The sequence below is a fragment of the Amyelois transitella genome, chromosome 2 (genome assembly GCF_032362555.1).
Source record: "Amyelois transitella isolate CPQ chromosome 2, ilAmyTran1.1, whole genome shotgun sequence".
Lineage (NCBI taxonomy): Eukaryota > Metazoa > Arthropoda > Insecta > Lepidoptera > Pyralidae > Amyelois > Amyelois transitella.
The window spans coordinates 12,421,734-12,443,662 of NC_083505.1; the positions used below are offsets into that span (position 1 = coordinate 12,421,734).

The 21,929-nt window shown below is 35.4% G+C and overlaps 1 protein-coding gene across 1 annotated transcript in view; it reads right to left on the reverse strand.

Moving 5' to 3' along the window:
• LOC106143671 (transcription factor SOX-21) overlaps positions 1 to 16,470 on the reverse strand; it is a 49,437-nt gene extending 32,967 nt beyond the window's left edge. Inside the window, exons 1-2 of the mRNA XM_013345805.2 lie at positions 16,253 to 16,470; positions 3,913 to 4,166 (exon numbers count right to left, since the gene is read on the reverse strand). Of these exons, the coding sequence (XP_013201259.1) occupies positions 3,913 to 4,166; positions 16,253 to 16,257 (259 nt within the window). The 5' untranslated portion in view covers positions 16,258 to 16,470. The remainder of the gene's footprint in view (positions 1 to 3,912; positions 4,167 to 16,252) is intronic.
• Positions 16,471 to 21,929: the final 5,459 nt, after the last annotated feature.

The following is a 21,929-nucleotide window of genomic DNA, read 5'->3' on the forward strand; positions in this document are numbered from 1 at the left end:
TATTATAAATCAGTCAAAAGTTAATGATAACAAAACACAATATTCTTATAGATCTTTTTCCTAATAAAATCAGTGAAATATATACCTATATGTCAGAATACTTTCCAAACATACCGTCTGTGTGTCACGGGTTTGTTACTGCTACCTACTACACCTTCCCTCAATAATTCCTATCCGCCAACTGTTGGGGTGTTGTATTGACTACGCAGTTAATATTAATTAAGCCAGGGGCCGTCTATTGTAGGTCGTGTAATGGGTTTCCAACAGACCTCTTCGGAGGTGTAAACTGCAAGTTTGTAATTCAATGTTGATGTCAGTCGTGTAATTTGAATAATATAGATGGTAATAATGAGTGTGTACATTTGTTTCTAACATTTAAGGTAACAATATACTTATAGATATATAATCAAGTCTATAGCCTGTGTGGGGTAGACAGAACTAAACGTTTTGAGAAGACTGAAAGGCCACGTTCAGCTGTTAAGCTTAATTCAGAATTCAATTAATAATAGCGACAGGTTGCTAGCCCGTCTCGTCTAAAAAAAGAATTTCAATTTTAAAAGCCTGTCCCTTAGTCGCCTTTTACGACTTCCATGGGAAAGAGATGGAGTGGTCCTATACTTTTTTGTATTGTTGCCGGGAACCACACGGCACAAAAAGATTTTGGCTCATTCTATGTCGTCAGTAAAAAAAAACACGTGATGTAAATGTGTGCTACACAAATTAATTTATCAAAACGTCAAACACAAAATTCGTCAAATAATTCGAAAAGGCGGTAAGTACAAACAAAACGCGGGCGTATAATTAGAATTGCATTGATCGGGTTGCAGTGCAGTGTACCTAGACAAAACAAAACATCTGTGAATGCGAACCTGCCAATATTCATCTGGTAATAAATCGGCGGACAAAACGCGTTTTCGAAAATCAATCGCGCTTCATTGTCAATACAAAACAGAGGTAGTACAATAGTGCGTATGAAACTTTTCAACGGTGATACACACTGTTCGTTAGTTTGGTGAACATGCGATATGTTCTTTTCAGAAGTGATGTATATGTTCAGTGAAAAGTGTATATGTTCCGTAAATAAAGTGAAGTGAAAGTCAAAAAGTGTGGTCAGGTTAAGAGCATCCTGAACTGATAAACTTTTATGAAAAATTATGTACCAAATAATTTTTTATCGTGTTAAGGGGAAGGACAAAGTCTGCCTACTGTCTGATATAATCAATGAAAGTAAACCACGATTTAATACATAATATAACGAACCGTTGCCCAAACATTGCTACATAAAGTTCAATATCACGTTCACAGTTTTATTGGTAAAATTATTTAGAAGAGAATGAATCTAAGATTTTTAAATTTCAATTTTACTATGAAGGCTATAAAAAAAAATATTTTTACATTTAGTCGGGTCTATCCATTTGGAAGTCTACAGCGTCACAGAGTAAACACTGACGATTCTTCAAATAAACGTTCGGTGCCTAAACAGACTGCTTATGAATAAAACATGGCATTTATACAGGACATCGCTCGCTACACTTTTACCTTCGAGACTTTGCAGGAATAATGGTGTCACGAAAAAGACTTTTTAAGCTATTACAAATTAAAAGTCTTCAATTTGGTGTTGGGCTTATTATTAAGTATTTAGTGTTTGGTGTCATCGGGTCTATATTAAAAGGCACAATAATTGCTTAAATTTGACCTAAAGGTTTACCAAAAGGAATGTAAAGACAAGAACTAAGATAAATCTTAATCTATCATGAAAAAGGGAAAATCACGGTATCACGCGAACGAAGTCTCAGGCAATTGTCAACTTCCATAACTTTGGAGCTATGATAATAAATATAACTGACAAGTAGGGCAAGAAACTTTTTATTCAACTATTAAAGAACCAAATTCCATATTCAAATTATAGGAATCGTCTCTCTGTTATTAATTTATTCTTTGACGTACTGCGCACAAAAATACCTATTGTATCATAGACTAAGCCCCCACAGGACCAAATGAATATGGCGAAGACTATCTGCTACAGTAAACACGGTACGTTTGAAAAAGGAACAAAAAAAAATGAAAATGGCGTTTCCTCACGCCGTCACCGGCAGAATAGCGGGCTATGGGCAGTTTTATTTTTCCATATTCTTCCGCCGTGTCTCCCCTTTTCTGAATTCTATTTTTTGATTCTTTTTTTGAATTTTGCCCGTTGATTAATTCAGTGGCGGCGTCCCGCAGCGTCGCTTCTGCGAGTTGATTGCACAAGATTTTTTTTTTCTTTTAATATATAAATTTGTGCGCTTTGATATATGTGAAAATTAAGCCGCGGCCGCTTGAAAGCCTTTTCCGATCGTAACCGAGCTTATAAATACGCTAATTTATTGAAGTGTCGACTCTAATTTATAAATTCTATGTTGGTGTCAACTTATTTACCTGGACGGCGAAAACAAGGGACGCAATCTTGGTTACAGATCAAGATATATTGTTATACCGACTTTTTACGGGAGAGTGCTTTTTGAACTATTATTAATTCTTTATATTATTACTACAGATCTTCATATAGGTATCTTCTAAGGGAAGAAAACATCATGAGCAGTTCTAGTTAATTTCAGTATCCTGAAAATAAGACTAACCAAATCACTGGACCTTAATAACGATTTTAAACGAAGGCAGATCCACGATTATCCTCAAAAACGAAAACAGAAACTAACACCAGAAATATATTACAGGACATCATTAACTATAACGTTTTATCTTGAAGCAAGCCTAAAGTTTAAAGTTAGTATCAGATAAAACACGGCTGATTACCATATAATGAATGTACTATAATACCTCGCACCTGCTCCATTCAGCTTGCACCAAGTTTATTATTAATATGCTAAGCGATAGTTTCCGCTTTATAATCCTGTCTGAATGTCTCATTATCATTGCAAATTGGGACTGAATTTTGATTTCATCCTTTGAGGACATGATGACTTCTAGGAGTTAAACTAAAACTAAGGAGTTAATGAATGTGGATGAAGTAAATAATGAATGCAGGTAACGTGTCATGTTAAAAGATGTAGTTTCTGCTGAGTTGAAAGAGGCGTTATTCTATGCTTAAATGGATAACATAACACAACATAAAATCACGCCTCTTCCCCGGAGGCGTAGGCTGAGACTACATCTTTCTACTTGCCACGATCTCTGCATACTTCCTTCGCTTCATCCATATTCGCTTAAATGGATGATTGCGCAAATTTATCGGTAAGAGTTCTGGGACTTCTTACATGATTGAAAATTTGAGGACATTATCATCACATCAAAGGACGTCTACTGCTGAACATAGACCCAATGATTTCAACCTCGCTCGGTCTTAAAGAGAAACACCGAGTATAGCTATCTCTATAGCACGGTGAGTGACTCCGAGTCTATATAAGAGTGACTCTACTGCGGGTCTCTTATATTGACACCTATATAAGAGACCCGCGGTTAGAGACCACGTTCAAGCATCGTCAGCGTCACTAGCTACACGCACTGGTCAAAGACCTTAGTCTTCAGACTTTGAGGTAATTTGTATGAGAGCATACCACGCATCTTCCCAAACGCTGTACAAGTTAAAATCTGCAGAAATGCAAAACTGTGCCGTGTGAGTCCCGGCACCAATAAAACAAAATAGAACCACTCCATCTCGTTCCAATGGATGTCGTAAAAGGCGACTAAAGGCTTATTAACTTGGGACTCTTCTTTTAGACGATGGGCTAGCAAACTTACACTATTTGAATCTCAATTCTATCAAGCCAAAGAGCTGAACGTGGCCCATCAGTCTTTTCAAGACTGTTGACTCTTATCTACCCTGCAAGGAATATAGACGTGACTATGTGTATGTATGTAGAAATGTAAGAATTTAATTAATGAAATCATATAGTAATCAAGTAAGTTACTAACCTAATCGTTTGGAGATCTCAGAATTGTGCATCTTCGGGTTGTCCTGGGCTATCTTTCTCCTCTGTAACCGGGACCAGACCATGAACGCGTTCATTGGCCTCTTTATATGTTCCTCGGGGGACTTCTTCGTCTGCTGGCCGTTCATGGTGATGGAGCCCATGCTCCCGATGGCCCCCATGGCAGACATGGGCCCCATGGGGAAGTGACCCATGGACCCTCCGAAGCCGGTCCGGTCGCACATCGCGCCAGCGGCACTGAGAAAGAAAATGATGAATGATTTTTAGTTTGGTATTATTAAGTTGCTTACAAATTGGAAGGACTTTCTTTTTTTTGCGAATGAATGAATGAAAGATTTATTTGAAACAACTCAACGTACACAAGATTCTCAAACACGTAACATGAAAATAAATAAAATATTTTGCGCTATTTTGTTTGCGTTTTTTCTCGTTCGAGTAATGTTTTCAGAAAAATCTTCTATAGTGATTTATTCCACTTTTCATTTATTTCCCCGAGCAGATTCATTCTACTTTTATATGACTGATGATTAGATGCCTAAGTTTAGAAAGCTTTCGGTGATTATATTTTTTTAACAAATTTGATACAAGAGGTTCTGCTCCCATAGGAATTTCCAAACACATAAAATTTCAAATGCTTTAAATTTTAAAATTGGTGATGTTATAACTTTCGTGCGCCACCCTAGACCTCATCTTGCTTACCATCAAGCAGATTGAAATCAAACGTTCTCAAAATTAAATTACAAGGAGGTAACCGATCATCAACTCATTACATTTTTGACTAAGAAATTCTCTAAATTAAAAAAAAAGATATAGCTGCCAGCTACCAGCTTCACATATCCAAAACGTGACCAATAAACAAGAAAATATAAGGCCCCAAACATTAATAAGCCACCCCTGACGTGTTTTCTAAAGCGCGCACCACGTGCATGCAAAAAACTTTTAATATTTGGGCGACAATTATTGTGCTCATAAGACTGGAAAATATTAATGTTAAGTACAAGAGGGTGTTTGACAAATTGGTGTTTGGTCCCTCCCTTTTCAAGCTCGCTTCCCATTTTAAGCCGATATGGATACTAATTTGGTTCCATTTTTGAAATAGGTATTAATTTAATGTTACTCAATTCTTATGTTTAAATTTCGAAAATTTATTTCTTAATCGTTGTTTCTAGTCTGTGCATTTGTCTATTTTGATGAGATTTGTTGTTAAGTTGATACATAGTGTCTTAATATATACCTATTTAACTAAAATTCGGATTAGACAGTATGTTCAAATGAAGAGAAAACCTCAACTATTGTGTCCACAGATAGAAATTTGTTTGTGAGTTTCGTATTATTCAACTGGGACTACGTAACAGAATTTATACTAACAAATGTTCTATATACGTACTAGGTATGTATGTTGAAATCAATCAAATTCACGTAACTAAATTAAATTACCAATACCAAATACCTCGCTAATTTCATAAGTACCTACAACCGCAAAACTAAACGTGAAATGTAACTAACCAGGAATCATTACAAATTGCAGAAATGTAAACTCGTTTGGAATAAGCAAATTAACATACCACCCTCGAATTAGGAAAGGGGACCCGGGAGATACAATGATTTTGTAGCATACGTTTATCAATTTGTTGGGTTGGAGTGGGTTGATTCAATGGTTTACATTGATGATGTTGTTGTTTAAAATGATAGATATATTGGAAAAGTGTGCATTGATCATGCAATTTTTTGTTAGATTAACGTCTTTTATAAGTGATACTATAATGCACAACGGCCCTAATTTTATTGTTCGTGAAAAGAATTAGAATATAAATAGATAAATAGAATAGATAGAATATAACGAAATAGGACCACTACATAGTTTTTTTACTTATTTCCCACGGATGTCGTTAAGGCGACTAAAGGATAGGCTTATAAACTTGAGATTCTTCTTGTAGGCGATGGGCTAGCAACTTGTCACTATCTAAATGTCAATTCTATGAATAAGCCATGCCGCTGAACGTCTCTCTCTAGTCTTTTCAAGACTGTCGGTTCTATCTTCCTCGCAAAGGGTATAGAAGTGATTCCATGTACATATGTTATTGAAACGAGCTGGTTTTCCAAAACTAAGCTTTTCTTCACCCCATTTCGTCAAAACTTTAAATGAACACATTTATACAAAGCTTTATTTGAAGTGAGGAATAACAAGATGTAAAAGATCTTTTGATCTCAAAAGGAACACACCTTTGGAAGTTCTTAACAATTAGCACATGCCTTAAATAGCAGCCACTTCAAGGCTCCAGTAAATATGTCAAGAATGTCACAGCTGACAGTAGTTTTGCAGTAGCCTGTGAAATCCTAAGCTAATATTGACGAGAAGGAAGCAACGGTTTGTAGAGATCCTATAGTTAGGAGTCGGCATTATAATTGTGAATGACACAAATTACATTACAAATGAGATTAACAATAAACAGATGTAAAAGATTAACAATAAATTAATAATTAATAATTTGTTTGAAACCGCCGAGCTTGCATAAAGAGAGTTATGAATGTGGATGAAGCGAAGGAAATATCTATGCAGAGATCGTGGCAAAGTGGAAAGAGGTAGTCTCTGCCTACCCCTCCGGGAAAGAGGCGTAATTTTATGTATGTATTAACAATAATTTAATAACGGGTTTGCAATTTTTATTAACGGTACAGTTTACACAGATTGAGTTAGCCACGAAGTAAGTTCAAGATTTGTGTTATGAGATACTAATTCAACGATACTGTATTTTATAATTAAAACATATATAGATCCAAGACACAGGCCGCTCAGAGAAAGTTAGTTTCTCATCATGCCCTGGCCGAGATTTGAACCCGGGATCTCCGGTGTCACTGATAAACGAATGCCGCGTCAAGGCCGTCAAGAATGACTTGAAACAGAATCTCAAGGTCACTACTTCAGCATACAATAGACAACAATAGGAAAGAATCCAATCCAGAATCCAGCAGGGCCTAAGTCTCATATTTGTAGATGGAGGAGAATTAGCAACGAAGACAGATTGATGACAGGCAGGCAGACAACTTTCTTAAACCTTTTACAATATGTTAAGTAACTCGCTGTTTGAGCTTTGAAAAATTTGAAAGTATTGGAAAATAAAAAAAAAGAGAAACAGATGATGGGAAATCCAAAATGAATTCACGAGAAAAGATAAAAAAAAAGGTTGAAGAAAGATCAAAAAATATCAGAAAAGTAAGAAGTATAGTAGTAGATAGTAAGAACATATCTAGACAAAAATGTTAAGAAATAATACAAGATGGTAACAGGTTTACAGAATAAATAGTTACCAGTCAATATTTGGACAGGATTTTACAGGCTACCGTCAATATACTGCGACAGTCTTCTGTATTTACAGCATGATAAACTTTTCTATGCCGTAGTTTATCCAAATTATCCACTATACACCTCTAAGTGCACTTTGAAGAAATCAATTGATTCATAGTCCTCTCAGATTCATCTAATTTAGATTCATCATCATTACTTTAATTTTATCTTGTGGTTGCTATCTGCAAAATTAATTTCTATGTGCAATGATTTTTCAATGAAATCGAAGCTTGACAAACAAGGGCTTAGCTTTAATCTATACTAATACTAGAGGCCGCCCGCGACTTCGTCCGCATGGAAACCCTATCAATCCCGCGGGAACTCTGGGATAAAAAGCCTATGTGTTATTCTGGGTCTTCAGCTACCTACATACCAAATTTCATGGTAATCGGTTCAGTAGTTTTTGCGTGAAAGAGTAACAAACATCCATACAAACTTTCGCCTTTATAATAGTAGTAGGATTATAAAGCTGAAGAGTTTGTTTGTTTGTTTGAACGCGCTTATCTCAGAAACTACTGGTTGGAATTTAAAAATTATTTTTGCGTTGAATAGATCATTTTTCAAGAAAGGCTTTAGGCTACATAACATCACGATGCAACTATGAGAAGCAAAGAAATAATGGAAAATGTGAAAAAAAAAAACGGGGTAAATTATTCATCCTTGAGGGCTTCAATGATGCCCAAAATAACTATTCCACGCGGACGTAGTCACGGGCACAGCTAGTACTATTAATAACCCTGTGATTTAAGCTTCTGAGGATTCTTTGACTAGGCCTAAGTAAATATTATGTTTTTGGAAGAGCGGGTCCCCCTGCCGCAGGCTTTTCTAAGCTTACTAGGTGTAGTTTTAGAAACTAAGGCTTGGAAAAAAAGATTTTTCAATTTTTTTTTCAAAGCTTAGCAGGAAACAACCTCACAAAGTAAAGTTGTAAATGCGTTAACAGTATTTGTGGTATTTGGTGCGCCAACAGTAGCAACCGACGAACACAAACTGGCTTACTTGAGACGACACCGCAGTTTAAACAAGACGGGGCCGGGGGACCAAGAACGCCGCAAATTTGCCCTGGCAATTACCAAGAGAACGTAGTATAGTAGATACGTGTGTGAACGATAATACCGTGAATAAAATCGAAGTCGTTTTTGTTGTTTTAGCAAATCATACATACATATGGTCACGTCTATATACCTTGTGGAGTAGACAGGGCCAACAGTCTTGAAAAGACTGAATGGCCACGTTCAGCTGTTTGGCTTAATGATAGAACTGAGATTCAAAAAGTGACAGGTTGACAAAAAGGAATTCCAAGTTTGTAAGCCTTTAGCTAATCAATTGATCGAATTTGATTTATTCGGTTCTTCAGATCTTGTAATCGATATAAATTTAAGAAAATGATGGATAAGAATAGGACCAGAGTATCTCATTTACCATGGATGCCGTAAGAGGCGACTAAGGCTTATAACCTTTGGATTCTTATTTTAGGCGATGGGCTAGCAACCTGTCACTATTTGAATCTCAATTCTATCTTAAAGCCAAACAGCTGAGCGTGGCCTCTCAGTCTTTCAAGACTGTTGTCTCTGTCTACCCCGCAATGGATATACCTAGATGTGACTATATAAATAAATGCAAGTGATATGAGTAAATCTAAAGATCACTGCATAGACATAAACAATGTTGCTAGATTTGAGAAACTAAGTCACCAAGTCCTGGTAATGGGTCAGGTCAAAAGTGCCCGAAACCGCCGAGCTTGCATGAAGAGAGGTATGAATGTGGATGAAGCGAAGGAAGTATGCAGTGATCGTGGCAAGTGGAAAGAGGTAGTCTCTGCCTACGCCTTCGGGAAAGAGGCGTGATTTTATGTATGTGTGTATGTAAGTCACCAAGACCATAAACACGACGCATCAGAGTCTGCACAACACCTCACATCTTCGTCTCTGAACAAACACAGAGGAACCAGGCTCGCTAATAAGAAAACTAAACAATATGATCGTCTGTTTGTCTTAACAGCGGCGAGAACAGACGCCGTGTAGTTTCTTTAAATCACATTGTAATAACATGATTATAACAATAATGACGGAACATGAGGTGCTAAGGTTCAATATAAATAGAACGGATTTGGCAATTGTATAGAAAAGCAAACAATGGTATTTTTATATACATTGTGAAATAATTTAAAAAAAAAACATATGTACATCATGTCGTTGAAGGCGACTTAGGGAATATTCGCATATGTCTCTCTCCATATTTGATTATAATAAATGGTCTTTCACTCTGACCTCTTTCCTCTGTAAAGGTTACAAAAATCAGGCGGTAGTCGATTCTTGTAAAAACCTGATTAACAACGTCTGATAATCCTATTAGTTTGTAATTGTAAATAAAAATAATTTCTAAAGATAAAAATCATATAGTTTCCATGGATGTCGTAAAATGCGACTAAGGGATAGGCTCAAAACTTTGGGATTTCAACTTGGGACGGGATTCTTCTTCTAGGCGATGAGCTTCGTACCTGTCACAACTGAACGTGGTCTATCAGTATTTTTAAGACTCTTGACCCTGTCTGCCCCGCAAGGGTGATTAAATATATTATGTATGTATATGAAGAGAAAAATCAGAAAAATTGTGTCATCAATTAATTTGGTAATTAATTTTTTTTTTTATTTTGGGATAATATACCGAAGCAAATTGTAGTTAGCAGTCAAATCTGAAGCTTATTCAACAATAAGTTTTAGCCGTGTGGTTCCCAGCACCAATACAAAAGGGAATAGGACCACTCCATCTCTTTCCCATGGATGTCGTAAGAGGCGACTATGTGCTTACACTACTTGGAATTCTTTTTTAGGCGATGGGCTAGCAACCTGTGACTATTTGAATATCATTTCTATCATTAAGCCAAATAGCTGAATGTTGCCATTCAGTCTTTTCAAGACTGTTGGCTCTGTCTACCCCGCAAGGGATTAAGACTTGATTATATGTATATATGTAAAGTGAAAAATAGTTTCATCGATTAGTTTGATAATTTAATATGTTTATTTTTGGAATTTTGTGATAATATACCGAAGCAAATTGTAGTTAGCACTCAAATCTGAACCTTATACAACAATAAGTTCTGAGAAGTGATCGTTTTGTCTCAATCTCTGAGTGAAACGCTAGCCTCTAACAAGAAGGGCAAACTTAAAACATGATTGTTTGCGGCGGCAAGAACTGAGGTGGTGTTAACCACAAAACCGGTCAAGTGCGAGTTGGACTCACGCACAGTGGGTTCCGTACCATTATAATCACGTTTATAGCCCTTGCGGGGTAGACAGAGCCGGCGGTCTTGAAAGATAGGACCACTTCTTTCCCATGGATGTCGTTAAAGGCGATTAAGGGATAGGCTTATAAAATTGGGATTCTTCTTTTAGGCGATGGGCTAGTAACCTGTCACTATTTGAATCTCAATTCTATCATAAAGCCAAAAAGCTGAACGTGGCCTGTCAGCCTTTCAAGACAATTGGCCCTGTCTAACCCGCAAGGGATATAGACGTGACTATATATATGTATGTATGTAGCGAAGGTTTAGTAATAGGGTCCCGTTTTTAATTTTTATTTACGGAACTCTAAAATTGTACTTCTTGTCGCCTTTCACTTTCAACTTTAGTGATCTGGCGGTATGTTTGTTCAACTACATTTATATCACGTCTATTTCACTAACGAGGCAGACAAAACCAAGAGTCTCGAAGACTCGTAGGCCTGTATGGATTTGAGATTAAAATAATGAGTACCTACGTGTGATAGTCTCAATGACATCCTTATCTCTCTAGAGAAGAGGGCCTTTTTGACCATTATGACACAAAGATACCTAGTACACTTTTTTATGTGGCCTACTGTACTTACGTTTTAACGACTTTTAAGGTAAACGCCTTAATTAATTAAAAATACTAAGAATAACCTATTTATCTGTTCGTTTCTTTCTAATAAGGCCAATTAAAAAGGGACAGAAAGAAATATAATTTTCTGAAGAAACATAAGTAGGTAAGTATAGTTTATAAACTCTTGCAAGTTACATTAATGAGAAAACTTTCTTTTCCAAATCTTAGAAAATATAGGTTTTATTAATTGTAACCTTTCTTTGCATATTTACTGTAGAAAATTTGTCATCAGCTGTACCTACCTATACTTAGGTATGTTAAATTTGATGTTTAAGATTTGGCATCTCTCTTGCATAACTTAGTCGCCTTATAAGTACGACTTTACCGTGTGGTTTCCGAAACTTTAGCATAGAACCACTTCATATCTTTCCCATGGATTGGAACTGGAACTTGGGATTCTTCTTGTAGGCTATGGGCTAGCAACCTGTCACTGTTTGAATCTCAATTCTATCATGAAACCATACAGCCGAACGTGGCTTTTCAGTCTTTTCGAGACTGCCTCTGTCTACCCCGCAAGGGATATAAATAAATAAATATAAATAAATAAATATATACGGGACAAATTACCTACAAAACTTGTGTTACGAGATACTAACTCAACGATACTTATATATATTATTTAGAATAAATACTTATATACATAGATAAACATCCAAGACCCAGGCCAGGCAGAGAAAGTTCGTTTCTCGTCATGCCCTGGCCGGGATTCGAACCCGGGACCTCCGGTGACACAGACAAGCGCACTACCGCTGCGCCACAGAGGCCGTAGACGTGACTATATCTATGTATCTATGTATACGACAGAACTGATCTTATTACTCTGCAGGTAGGAAATACTACAAAGACACAAGATAAAAAACATGTTGAGAAATTAACTTTTTTAAAGAAAATACTTATATTAAGTAAAATACGTGAATAATCCCCATTATTAAGGTTTATTAATAAATTCTGCCATCTTTCTTATTAGCATCAAATTAATCAATAATAACAGTTGTGTGAACAGTTGAAAATGATAGTAAACAATAAAGTAGATAACTATTTTAACTATAGATATTTATGACACTAATAAGTACTTATATGTAAATATGTATGTTATTTTTTTTACATAATGAATATATTATTCTTTATTGACTTTCAAGTACTGTTGCATTTTAAATTAGGTACCTACTTAATTGTTGTAAGATATATTAAGCATGTAGGTAACATACATGCCAACGATCATAAGTGAGCTTTTTCTGTAATTTCGACAAATGCCAAAAAATCGAATCTTTTATTTACTTTTCATGACATGTCATTTTATTATAATCCCTGTAATTTACAACTATTACATGTAAAATTCATAAATTTTAGAACAACAGAGTAAACAAAATGATAATAAATAATGGTGTGTAATGGTGAGAAAGTCTTATAAGAATCTAATTATACTAAATCGTTCCTCGCGATTTCTATGCGTTTCTTATCCCGCACACCCTAAGATTTCACGATTCAAAAATAGAATTGTAAAAAAAAGTCTTGAAAAAGACCCACGTTTCTGGGTCTCATAATTTAGCGCAAAGGTTAAACAGGCAGTTGAAATGAGAGGCAACCTCATTAGTTATTAGGATACTGGCTGGAAAACAAATGAAAAAAAGTAAGAAAAAAAACTAGATTTATAGCCTTAAACCGGAAAACAAATAGCAAAAAATGTAAAAAAAAAATATTTTTTAGCGCCGAACCAAATTTGAGATCCCTTATTTTGTTGAGTAGAGTTAAATCTTTATTAAAGTCCTATTAATTTGAGAAGTTCATCAGTACATAATTGAAAAAATAAATGAATAAGGTTTTCAAAAATACAGTGCAATTTAGCAATTCTTTTCAAAACGCCTACCAAATCGTGCTCTTTGTTCACATTTGTGAGTTTACCTACCAAACAGCAAATACAGCTACGCTATAAGGACAGTAAATGAAAACAAACTTAACTATCCAATTAAGGCAACAAATAATCGATGGAATTAGGCACTCGTTCACTCGAATAATAGAATCAGGTCAATGACCCATCATTTGATCTGCCGGCCGCATCAAAGAGCTAACGATCATTGTAAAAGTGTAAAAATAATAAAAATAATTTTACAACACCGGCTATAAAGGCGGTGCAATTGTGCCTTCATTAGGCAATCTGTAAAATGCCTAATTGAGCCGGGCCACTGCTGCATTTCTTTGCGTTCCTTTTTCAAATCATTGTCCTGGTGTTGCCATAAAAGAATATTTTGTGGTAGTTTAGTGGAATAAATGCGACCGATTATGGTGTAAACACTTTTATTATGGATACTTTTGAATATATTGTTAATAAAAGTATCAATTAAGTAACAAATGTTTTATTCGTAATTTAGGTAACTAAAAATGTGAAAAAGTTTATAATGCCAGCGAAAGTTATCTTGGTGAAATACTTTGTTTTATAGGCTTTGGACTATATACGACTCAGGCCAATAAAAAAAATTATTTTCTAATTTGACCTGACAAGATATCATCCTCAATCATCAATGATTCGCTCAAGAGATGTTTTAGGTACAAACTATAAAATGGTCTACCAACTTAACAGCCTGTCGGATTCTCGCCTCTGGAACTAAAGGTCTCGGGTTCGATTCAAAAATAGCTTTTTCTTATTGGATGTTAATCTATAAGTTAGGTATAACTATTTATATAGTTAATATTAGATACTAAAGCGATAGGTAACCTTTGTTCATTAAAAAAAATCTATTTTCATACAAAATAATTAAGTATGTGATAAAAATTAATTAAATTTCCATTTTTATAATTAATCAAATTTTTCATGATTTGTTCCGTTACAAAAGTCTTCGATGACACACCCACACGTGATAGACAGAGCCAACAGTCTTGAAAATACTTGTCGACCTCCCCAAATACCTTATTCAAATCCTTACATATACCCTATGAACTTTATCTAAGAACATGTAGAGAAAATTCAATAATGCAAAACACATTAAAAACGGATCAGTATTTAAAACAAACACAAACAGTTCAGTTCGAAAGCAGAACCTCCTTTTCTGTAGTCGGTTAAAACGACGGCACAATTCTTTATTATCATCTCGTAATGGGGCAATTGGCCACTGTTTTGGCTTCACGAGAACAACCAATAATGTCTGGTTACTCCGAAATTCCGCCATTATATTTATTGTTCACATTTTATAACAGTCTTTAAAATCTGTATGTATTATAAAACTCTTTCGTTAGGTACTGAGTGACTGACAGACAACGCTCAGCCGGAACCACTAACTCTACAGACCTTATAGATCTTATGTATCTAGTCAAAGGGCACTAGCCCATCGCCTAAAAATAATCCCAAGTGTGTAATCCTATCCCTTAGTCGTTTTTTACGACATCGACGACGGAAAGAGATGGAGTGGTCCTATTCTTTTTTGTATTGGTGCCAGGAACCACACGCAACTTTAAGTATAACCTAATACATACTTATTTCTAACTTTCCAATTAGAATTTCCGTATTAGATCAATACATACATACATAAGTACATATGGTCACGTCTATATCCCTTGCGGTGTAGACAGAGCCAACAGTCTTGTAAAGATTGATAGGTCACGTTCAGCTATCTGGCTTTAAGATAGAATTGAGATTCAAATAGTGACAGGTTGCAAGCCCATCGCCTAAAAAAGAATCCCAATTTGTGTAAGAATATCCCTTAGTCGCCTTTTACGACATCCATGGGAAAGAGATGGAGTGGTTCTATTCTTTTTTGTATTGGTGCTGGGAACCACACGGCAAATCCGTATTAAATAATTATAAGTAAATGTGATTCTTATAAGTCGTCGTTTATTGAGGAGCGTCGGTGATAGAATCGGTAAGGTGGGTGCTTAAAAGGTGTATGGCGCAAAAAGGCTAGGTTAGGTTTAGGTTAAAAGACATTTATTCTCATAAATCAATTTGTCATTTACCTACATGAGAACTTAAATTACTATTTACAATAATATTATAGATGTTCGTTCGTGTCAAGTGGAAAGAGGTAGTCTCTGCCTACCCCTCCGGGAAAAAAGCGTGATTTTATGTATGTATGTATGTTCGTTCGTTGCCTTGAAACGGTTACATAATAAAGTAAAAGTATACATACCTACTTAAAAGTTAGATGAAAAAAATTAAATAAAACTAAAATAACAAACCATGATTACAAACTTACTACTAAGTTATTAAGCACAATATCTCGTACACCCAAACCATTTTTACTTTAATAGGGACATTTGTGGTAATATGTCTTTTTTTAAATACGGCGAGTGAATCGATAGATTTTATAAGAGAACTCTCTCTTTTTTTTAAGATTTTGAGATTTTATAAGAGTTTTTAAAAAGGCACACGTTCGAATCTCACCTCGGCCATGTGACCAATGACTATTTTCGAAGTAATGCACCTACATTAGTTTCAGCACTAACCGATGCTGTTACGGTGAGGGAAACGACTAGATGTGTAACCGTAATCGATCCAATAAGGGTTAGGTTCCCCTGCAAAGGTTACGGAGGTCAGACGGGAGCCGCTTCATGTAAAAACCTGACTCACCCAATCCAGGATCCATGGTCAAAGTCAAATCCTGGGCTCCTGTTCAGAGTGGTGAGGATGCAACCGGGACTAAAGCCAGGAAGGAGTGATTCTAATAAGAATGTATTTGTGTAGGATATTCTTAGTAGTCAATTAGCTGTTGATAAGTGCTGTTATAGTAAAAATGTATATAACACAAATGAATGATATTATGCAATAGACAAAAGCGCTTAAATCAAATAATTAATCGATACTTATTTCGAAAAAACGGTTTGTTGTTTGTTTGCTGTGTCAAAAAGCAAAATCCAAAGCCAAGTTCAAAACAGATGAGTTTCCAATTAGACACAATGGAATGACATAACGAATAAAAATGGACAATGAGAACTCGCAGCGGCTTCCCCAAAACAGTAGCGAAACTAATCAATTCGGCACAAGTTCATTGACACCCCGGCGTTTTGACCTCGCTGACCAGCACTTCCACGCTTCTTCACGGCTCTCTAACTAGAAGTTGTTCAAGTAAGCGAAGTTTGTTTACCTCATAAAGTGACCGCTGGCACGTTGATGCAAATCAAGCTCCACGGTGAAGCCTTCAACACACGTCAAATAAAGTACGTCGGCACTGCACGTAAACAAATTAAAACAGCGATCACGTTAATACAACAAAGTGTAGCATTTATTCGATTATTGTTATCGATAACCCGTGCGAATCTAAGCGGCCGTCGCGCGTCCGCTGTTGGCAAAGCACAATGGCGACAATCGACAATCGTGCGGCGCGACTGCGGCGACCGTACTACCAACAAATCGAGTGAAAAGCCGAATCGAGTCCGCCAATCGCGACGCGGCACTACGCCCACGAAGTCGCGCCGAGCATTGTGATTGGACAAGCAACTGCCATTGCCTTACGGATGTTATTATGCAGAACGAGACCAACTGTTCGAAATAAGAATTTAAACGTTTACTAGCCAGGGTACAATGCAAATTGGTTGCGCGCGCTCTGTCGCGTGGTCTCTTTCTGGCTTTCTTGTTCGGTTTTTGTTTATGCTTTGTATAGTGAAGCGCTGCTCGGTGATACGCCAATATTCGATTGTTTCTACAGAATCCTTCAATAGGCCACTTAGCGTGCCATAATTATTTTTATTTTTTTTATAACCATCTCAAATTAGTTTTACTTATTATTTGTTGTTAAAATAAATGCAACAGATTAGTTTTATTGTTTTAATGCTAATAAGAATCTTATTCTGTTTGTCTTATTTCAGACAAGATAAATATAGTCACGTCTGTATCTCTTACCGGATAGGCAGAGCCAACAATCTTAAGAAAACTGTAAGGCCACGTTCAACTGTAGGTATGGCTTAAATAATGGAATTGAGAATCAAACAGTGACAGGTTGCCAGCCCATCGCCTAAAATTTAAATTTCAAGTTTATAAGCATTTCCTTGAATTACTTATTCCTGTTCAATGTAGGAAAAATAATTGCGAGCATGCCTGCAATTCAGATACGTAACTACCTTAATTATGACCTTGATTCACGTCAATTATCCGCCCCAGCCTCTGCAGGGCGCACGCGCGACGCCGTTTTTATCGCGTGGAAATGTATCGTTGTTTCTATTTATTTTCATTAATACATACAAATAGTCACGACTTTATAATAATGCCCGCAAGGTATAGGTATCCTTGTGAGATGGACAGAGCCAACAGTTTCAAATTTTATTTATTTATTTCACGAATTCAAAAGCGTTAAGTTATATGAAACTTATAAGAAAGAAAGGTCAATTACAGAATTCGTAAGGAATAAAGCCAATAGAAAAATAATACAAAGCTTGGTATATAGGTATGTAAGTAAGTACGTTTATCATGGAATATAAGTACTTATTTATATTCTCAAAGTGGGATAATACCTACCAACAAAAGGAAATATTAATATAATGTACCTATAAGTTTTATATTTACAAAGAAAAGTAAACGAAAATAACTCACATAACATAATTTAAAAATTATGTTTATTACGCTTTTATTTTATTATGATGTGAAACGTGACAGCGATAGTTTTTCGCGCGATGAAAACAGCGTCGCGCGTGCTATGCTACGGAGCTGACGTGGGTACTTACCTAACTTAAAATATGACTTAGATGTAAATAAGGCATTAATAATATGCACCATTAGTAAGTTATAAGTAATAATTCTGTGCCATAAGTATACCTTCCTTATAAATAAACGGCTAAGCGTTCAGTACTGATCATAAATTCATTATATTGGCAATTTCTAGGGTCGTGGTGTGTCGCTGAACCGTTAGAATTCTGCAGTGGGAGCCTAAGATAAGTATTATTCAGAAATTGCCATTGATATTTTTATAAATAACATATTTTCCATACGTTATTGTTATGCAGATAAATATACTTGCTCTCTATACCTACCTATGTGCTACAATATGTATCGATTTCTTTAACCTTAAGGAAAAAATGTTACAAAGGTCAAGTACTTTTTATATAATAAACGAAATATTATCACATCAATAGAAATCATAACGGAAGCAACGATTAAAAAATAACATTCTTACAAGTCGATCGAATTGTTCGGTATTTGATAACTTCTTTCACATCACTAACGGCTCTGAGATATTTAATTCAAAAATCAAATTTCTATAAAAAATATTAGCATACGTCTATCATATGAATTGATCCAATAATATTACAATGTAAGTTAAATGCAAATTTGTAAACGATATGTTCGATTTTCAAAAAATCAAACTGTCACTGGTTGGGTTCAAATTCAAATTGGCTTGTAAAAAAAATCGATCTGGCCACCGAAAAATGGAAGGCCATTTAAAAATATGTTTATGAATATATCACAATGGAGGCGTTCGATAATTGAATTGTAACGTAAATGGCAACATGAGGGCACTGGGTCGCGCCCTAGGGTTGTGACTTACGTCGATACGCGGACCGCAATTCAGCGTACGCAAATTAACTGCGTATGCATTGAATTTTTATCGTCAATAAAAAAAGACTATTCATTGATCCGATACGCTTTATACATGTGCCGGTGTAAAGAATTTTTAAATTTCGATAAATGATTTTTGCATATGACAGGGTATGCTCATGCAGATTTCGTAACATGTGTAAAAGCAGTATTGTACAGGTACTTTTGTAATTTTATTGCTACGCTACTGTCATTTAAATTGGATTTGTTACATATACAAGTAGATTTAACAGACCGTTACAAATTGAGTCATTGATAAAGTGTTATAAATATCCACTGATTATTCGCACCAAATGGTCTATTTACTTTAATAGAACCCAATAAATACTGATGTTTGCCTTGTTGTAGGATTATGATACATAATAAAAGGTATTTTGTATGATTTTTGTACGAATTACATAAATTTAAATGTTTATTTCTAGGTTTATCAAACGACGTCTGTGGTGTAGCGGTAGTGCGCTTGTCTGTGACACCGGAGGCACCGGGATGAGTCCCGGCCAGGGCATGATGAGAAACGATCTTTCGTTGATTGGCATGAGTTTTGGATGTTAAGTATTTATTATACAATTTAGTATCGTTGGGTAAGTATCTCATAACGCTAGTCTTGAACTTACTTCGAGGCTAACTCAGTCTGTGTAATAAGTATGTGCCGTATACCTGAGTATTTATTTATTTATACAACAACGTACTTATTAAGGAAAATAATAAAAATCATATGGAGATCACTCTAATCCTTTCATATTAAAAGAATTCTTACGAAATGGGAAAATTGATGATTGATTTAAGGACGCAGTGCGATAATTGTGGAAGTCTTATACACTGTAAAATAAAATATTTACTTACTTATTTCCGAAAAGAGGCGTGATTTTGTGTATGTAGGTATTTCACAAATTTTATTAGCAAAGAATCAAGAGGATTGACACTAAGTAGGTACCTAATTTCTGAGATAAATTATATTTTAAGACTGTTTGTTTGTTGACAATTTTATAATTATATAGGTCGTGCGTTGTCGATACTGAACTTTAGGTATAAAGAAGCAGTTATTTTGATTTCTTTTAATCTGCTGACTACCAATTAACACATGGTATTTTAATCTAATCAAATCTAAAGTATTAGGGGAACCTGAATTTATCGAGAGGATGAGATTGACCATTCAGTACGTTAAAACATTAAATTCTTGTTTAAAAGCGTGAGATTTCAACAAAAGACGGTTGCAATAAAATTGTGGCAACAATAACATAATTTGCAACTACATTGAGTGACAATATTTAAGAACGACAAGGAAAAAGATTTACATACCTACTAACTTAACAGTAGCCCACCCTTTTCCAAATGGTTATATCGATTGAGGAACAAACGTCATTCATAAATTTGCACCGCACTATTCCTCGTTCTGTAATGCGTGCAAATCCGTTACCGAACATTTTCATGCAAATTCTATTTTTAAATTCAAAATCGATAGTTCTTTTATTCCACGAATGGGCGTGAGGAATCTATCGTTTCTTTTTTCGTATTACGTAGCTATTGTAGATATTTTTTATGCAAAATGGATTTAGTCACTCCGAAAAACGTTGCAGCCAGTATCAATTGCCGCTGATTTATTGATATTTAAATAACTACGTATATGATACGGTTAACGTCTTTTGAGAATACAATTGATTCAATATTTTACACAAAATCACAATCAAAAGTTATTTTTGCTTTAATTTGTAACGGTTCTATCGATACATAAAAGTCTATTATGTATGCATGTCTTTAGGACATCGCTTATAGCTTTAACTTTAATGTTTTTATATTCAAAAATAAATAAAGGATGGGAAAATTATTCTTCAAAATATCTCACAATAAGTAATATTGAGGCAAGTAATCGGATAACATCAAAGGGTCATCGCGAAACCAGAAATAAGCAACATTGACAATAATTTCAATAGAATAAAAGCTATTTTACTTTAATCCATCTTAAGTACTGAAAATAAACTTCCTCAATTCTATAGTTACCATAGTGATGTTCTTAAAGTAAATTGCGGTGAAGTAAGATGTTTCTTTTTTGGCCACTTAGCGCAGACCCGTGATATAATTGACAATGACCAAAAGATTACACGCTGAATGACGCAAATATGTCACTTGGCTATTTACCTTTCTCACAGGCTAGGGTTGGGCTTGGCCTGTTTATAATTTGTCGATAAAACCATAAAGTGAAGTTAATGCAGACAATATTTAAATTTAATTGTACTTAATAGACAAATCGAGACCTTTTGACTATGATGCCATATGGTGTCGGTTCTTCTGCAAGGTTTTAACATGAAGCAACTCCTATATGACCCACAATAAAAGCACTAGTAATGCCATACATTTTAATCAAGTATTGTATGTTAACGACTAAGGGATAGGCTCATAAACTTGGGATTCTTCTTTTAGGCGATGGGCTAGCGACCTGTCACTATTTATTTGCATGTCAGTTCGATCATTAAAGCCTAATAGCTGAACGTGGCCTATCAGTCTTTCAAGACTGCTGGCTTTGTCTACCCCGCAAAACATATAAATGATATATGAATGAATAAATGTTTGACATACAAATACACGACTATGCAAGATTTTTGTAACAAAAAAAAATCATTTTTTTTTAATTACACTTAATTTTTTTTTTTGTTACATAATAAGTAAACGTCCACAATAATCTTATTTAACGATCACAAATACCACTGATCATTTCCCATGTGTCTGTTAAGGATTTTCAATAATATCTCAACAATACTCGTAGGTACTCGCTTATCGAGTGCGTCACTCACAAATCAGATCAATCCACTCGATGACAAAGCCACGAATGTGAGGGTGGCATCAGTGCCATTATAATAGACAAATATCACTACTATATTATACTAGTTTGAGCAAATACAGACCATCATATTATAGAGGAGAGATTTTTAAATTGTTACTTGTGTGACTAGACCTTTATAAATTTAAAAAGTATGTCTTCGTTATAATAGAGCGAGCGATCTTGTAGTCACATTCTAAATTTAAAAGGTACAAGGTACCAATAGTAAGAAGAATAGGGCCACTCTGTCTTGTTCCCATGGATGTCGTAAGGCGAATAAGGGATAGGCTTGTAAACTTGGGATTCTTTAGGCGACGGGCTAGCAACCTATCACTATTTGAATCTCAATTCTATCATTAAGCCTAACAGCTGAACATGGCCTGCCAGTCTTTCAAGACTGCGGGGTTTGTTTACCCCT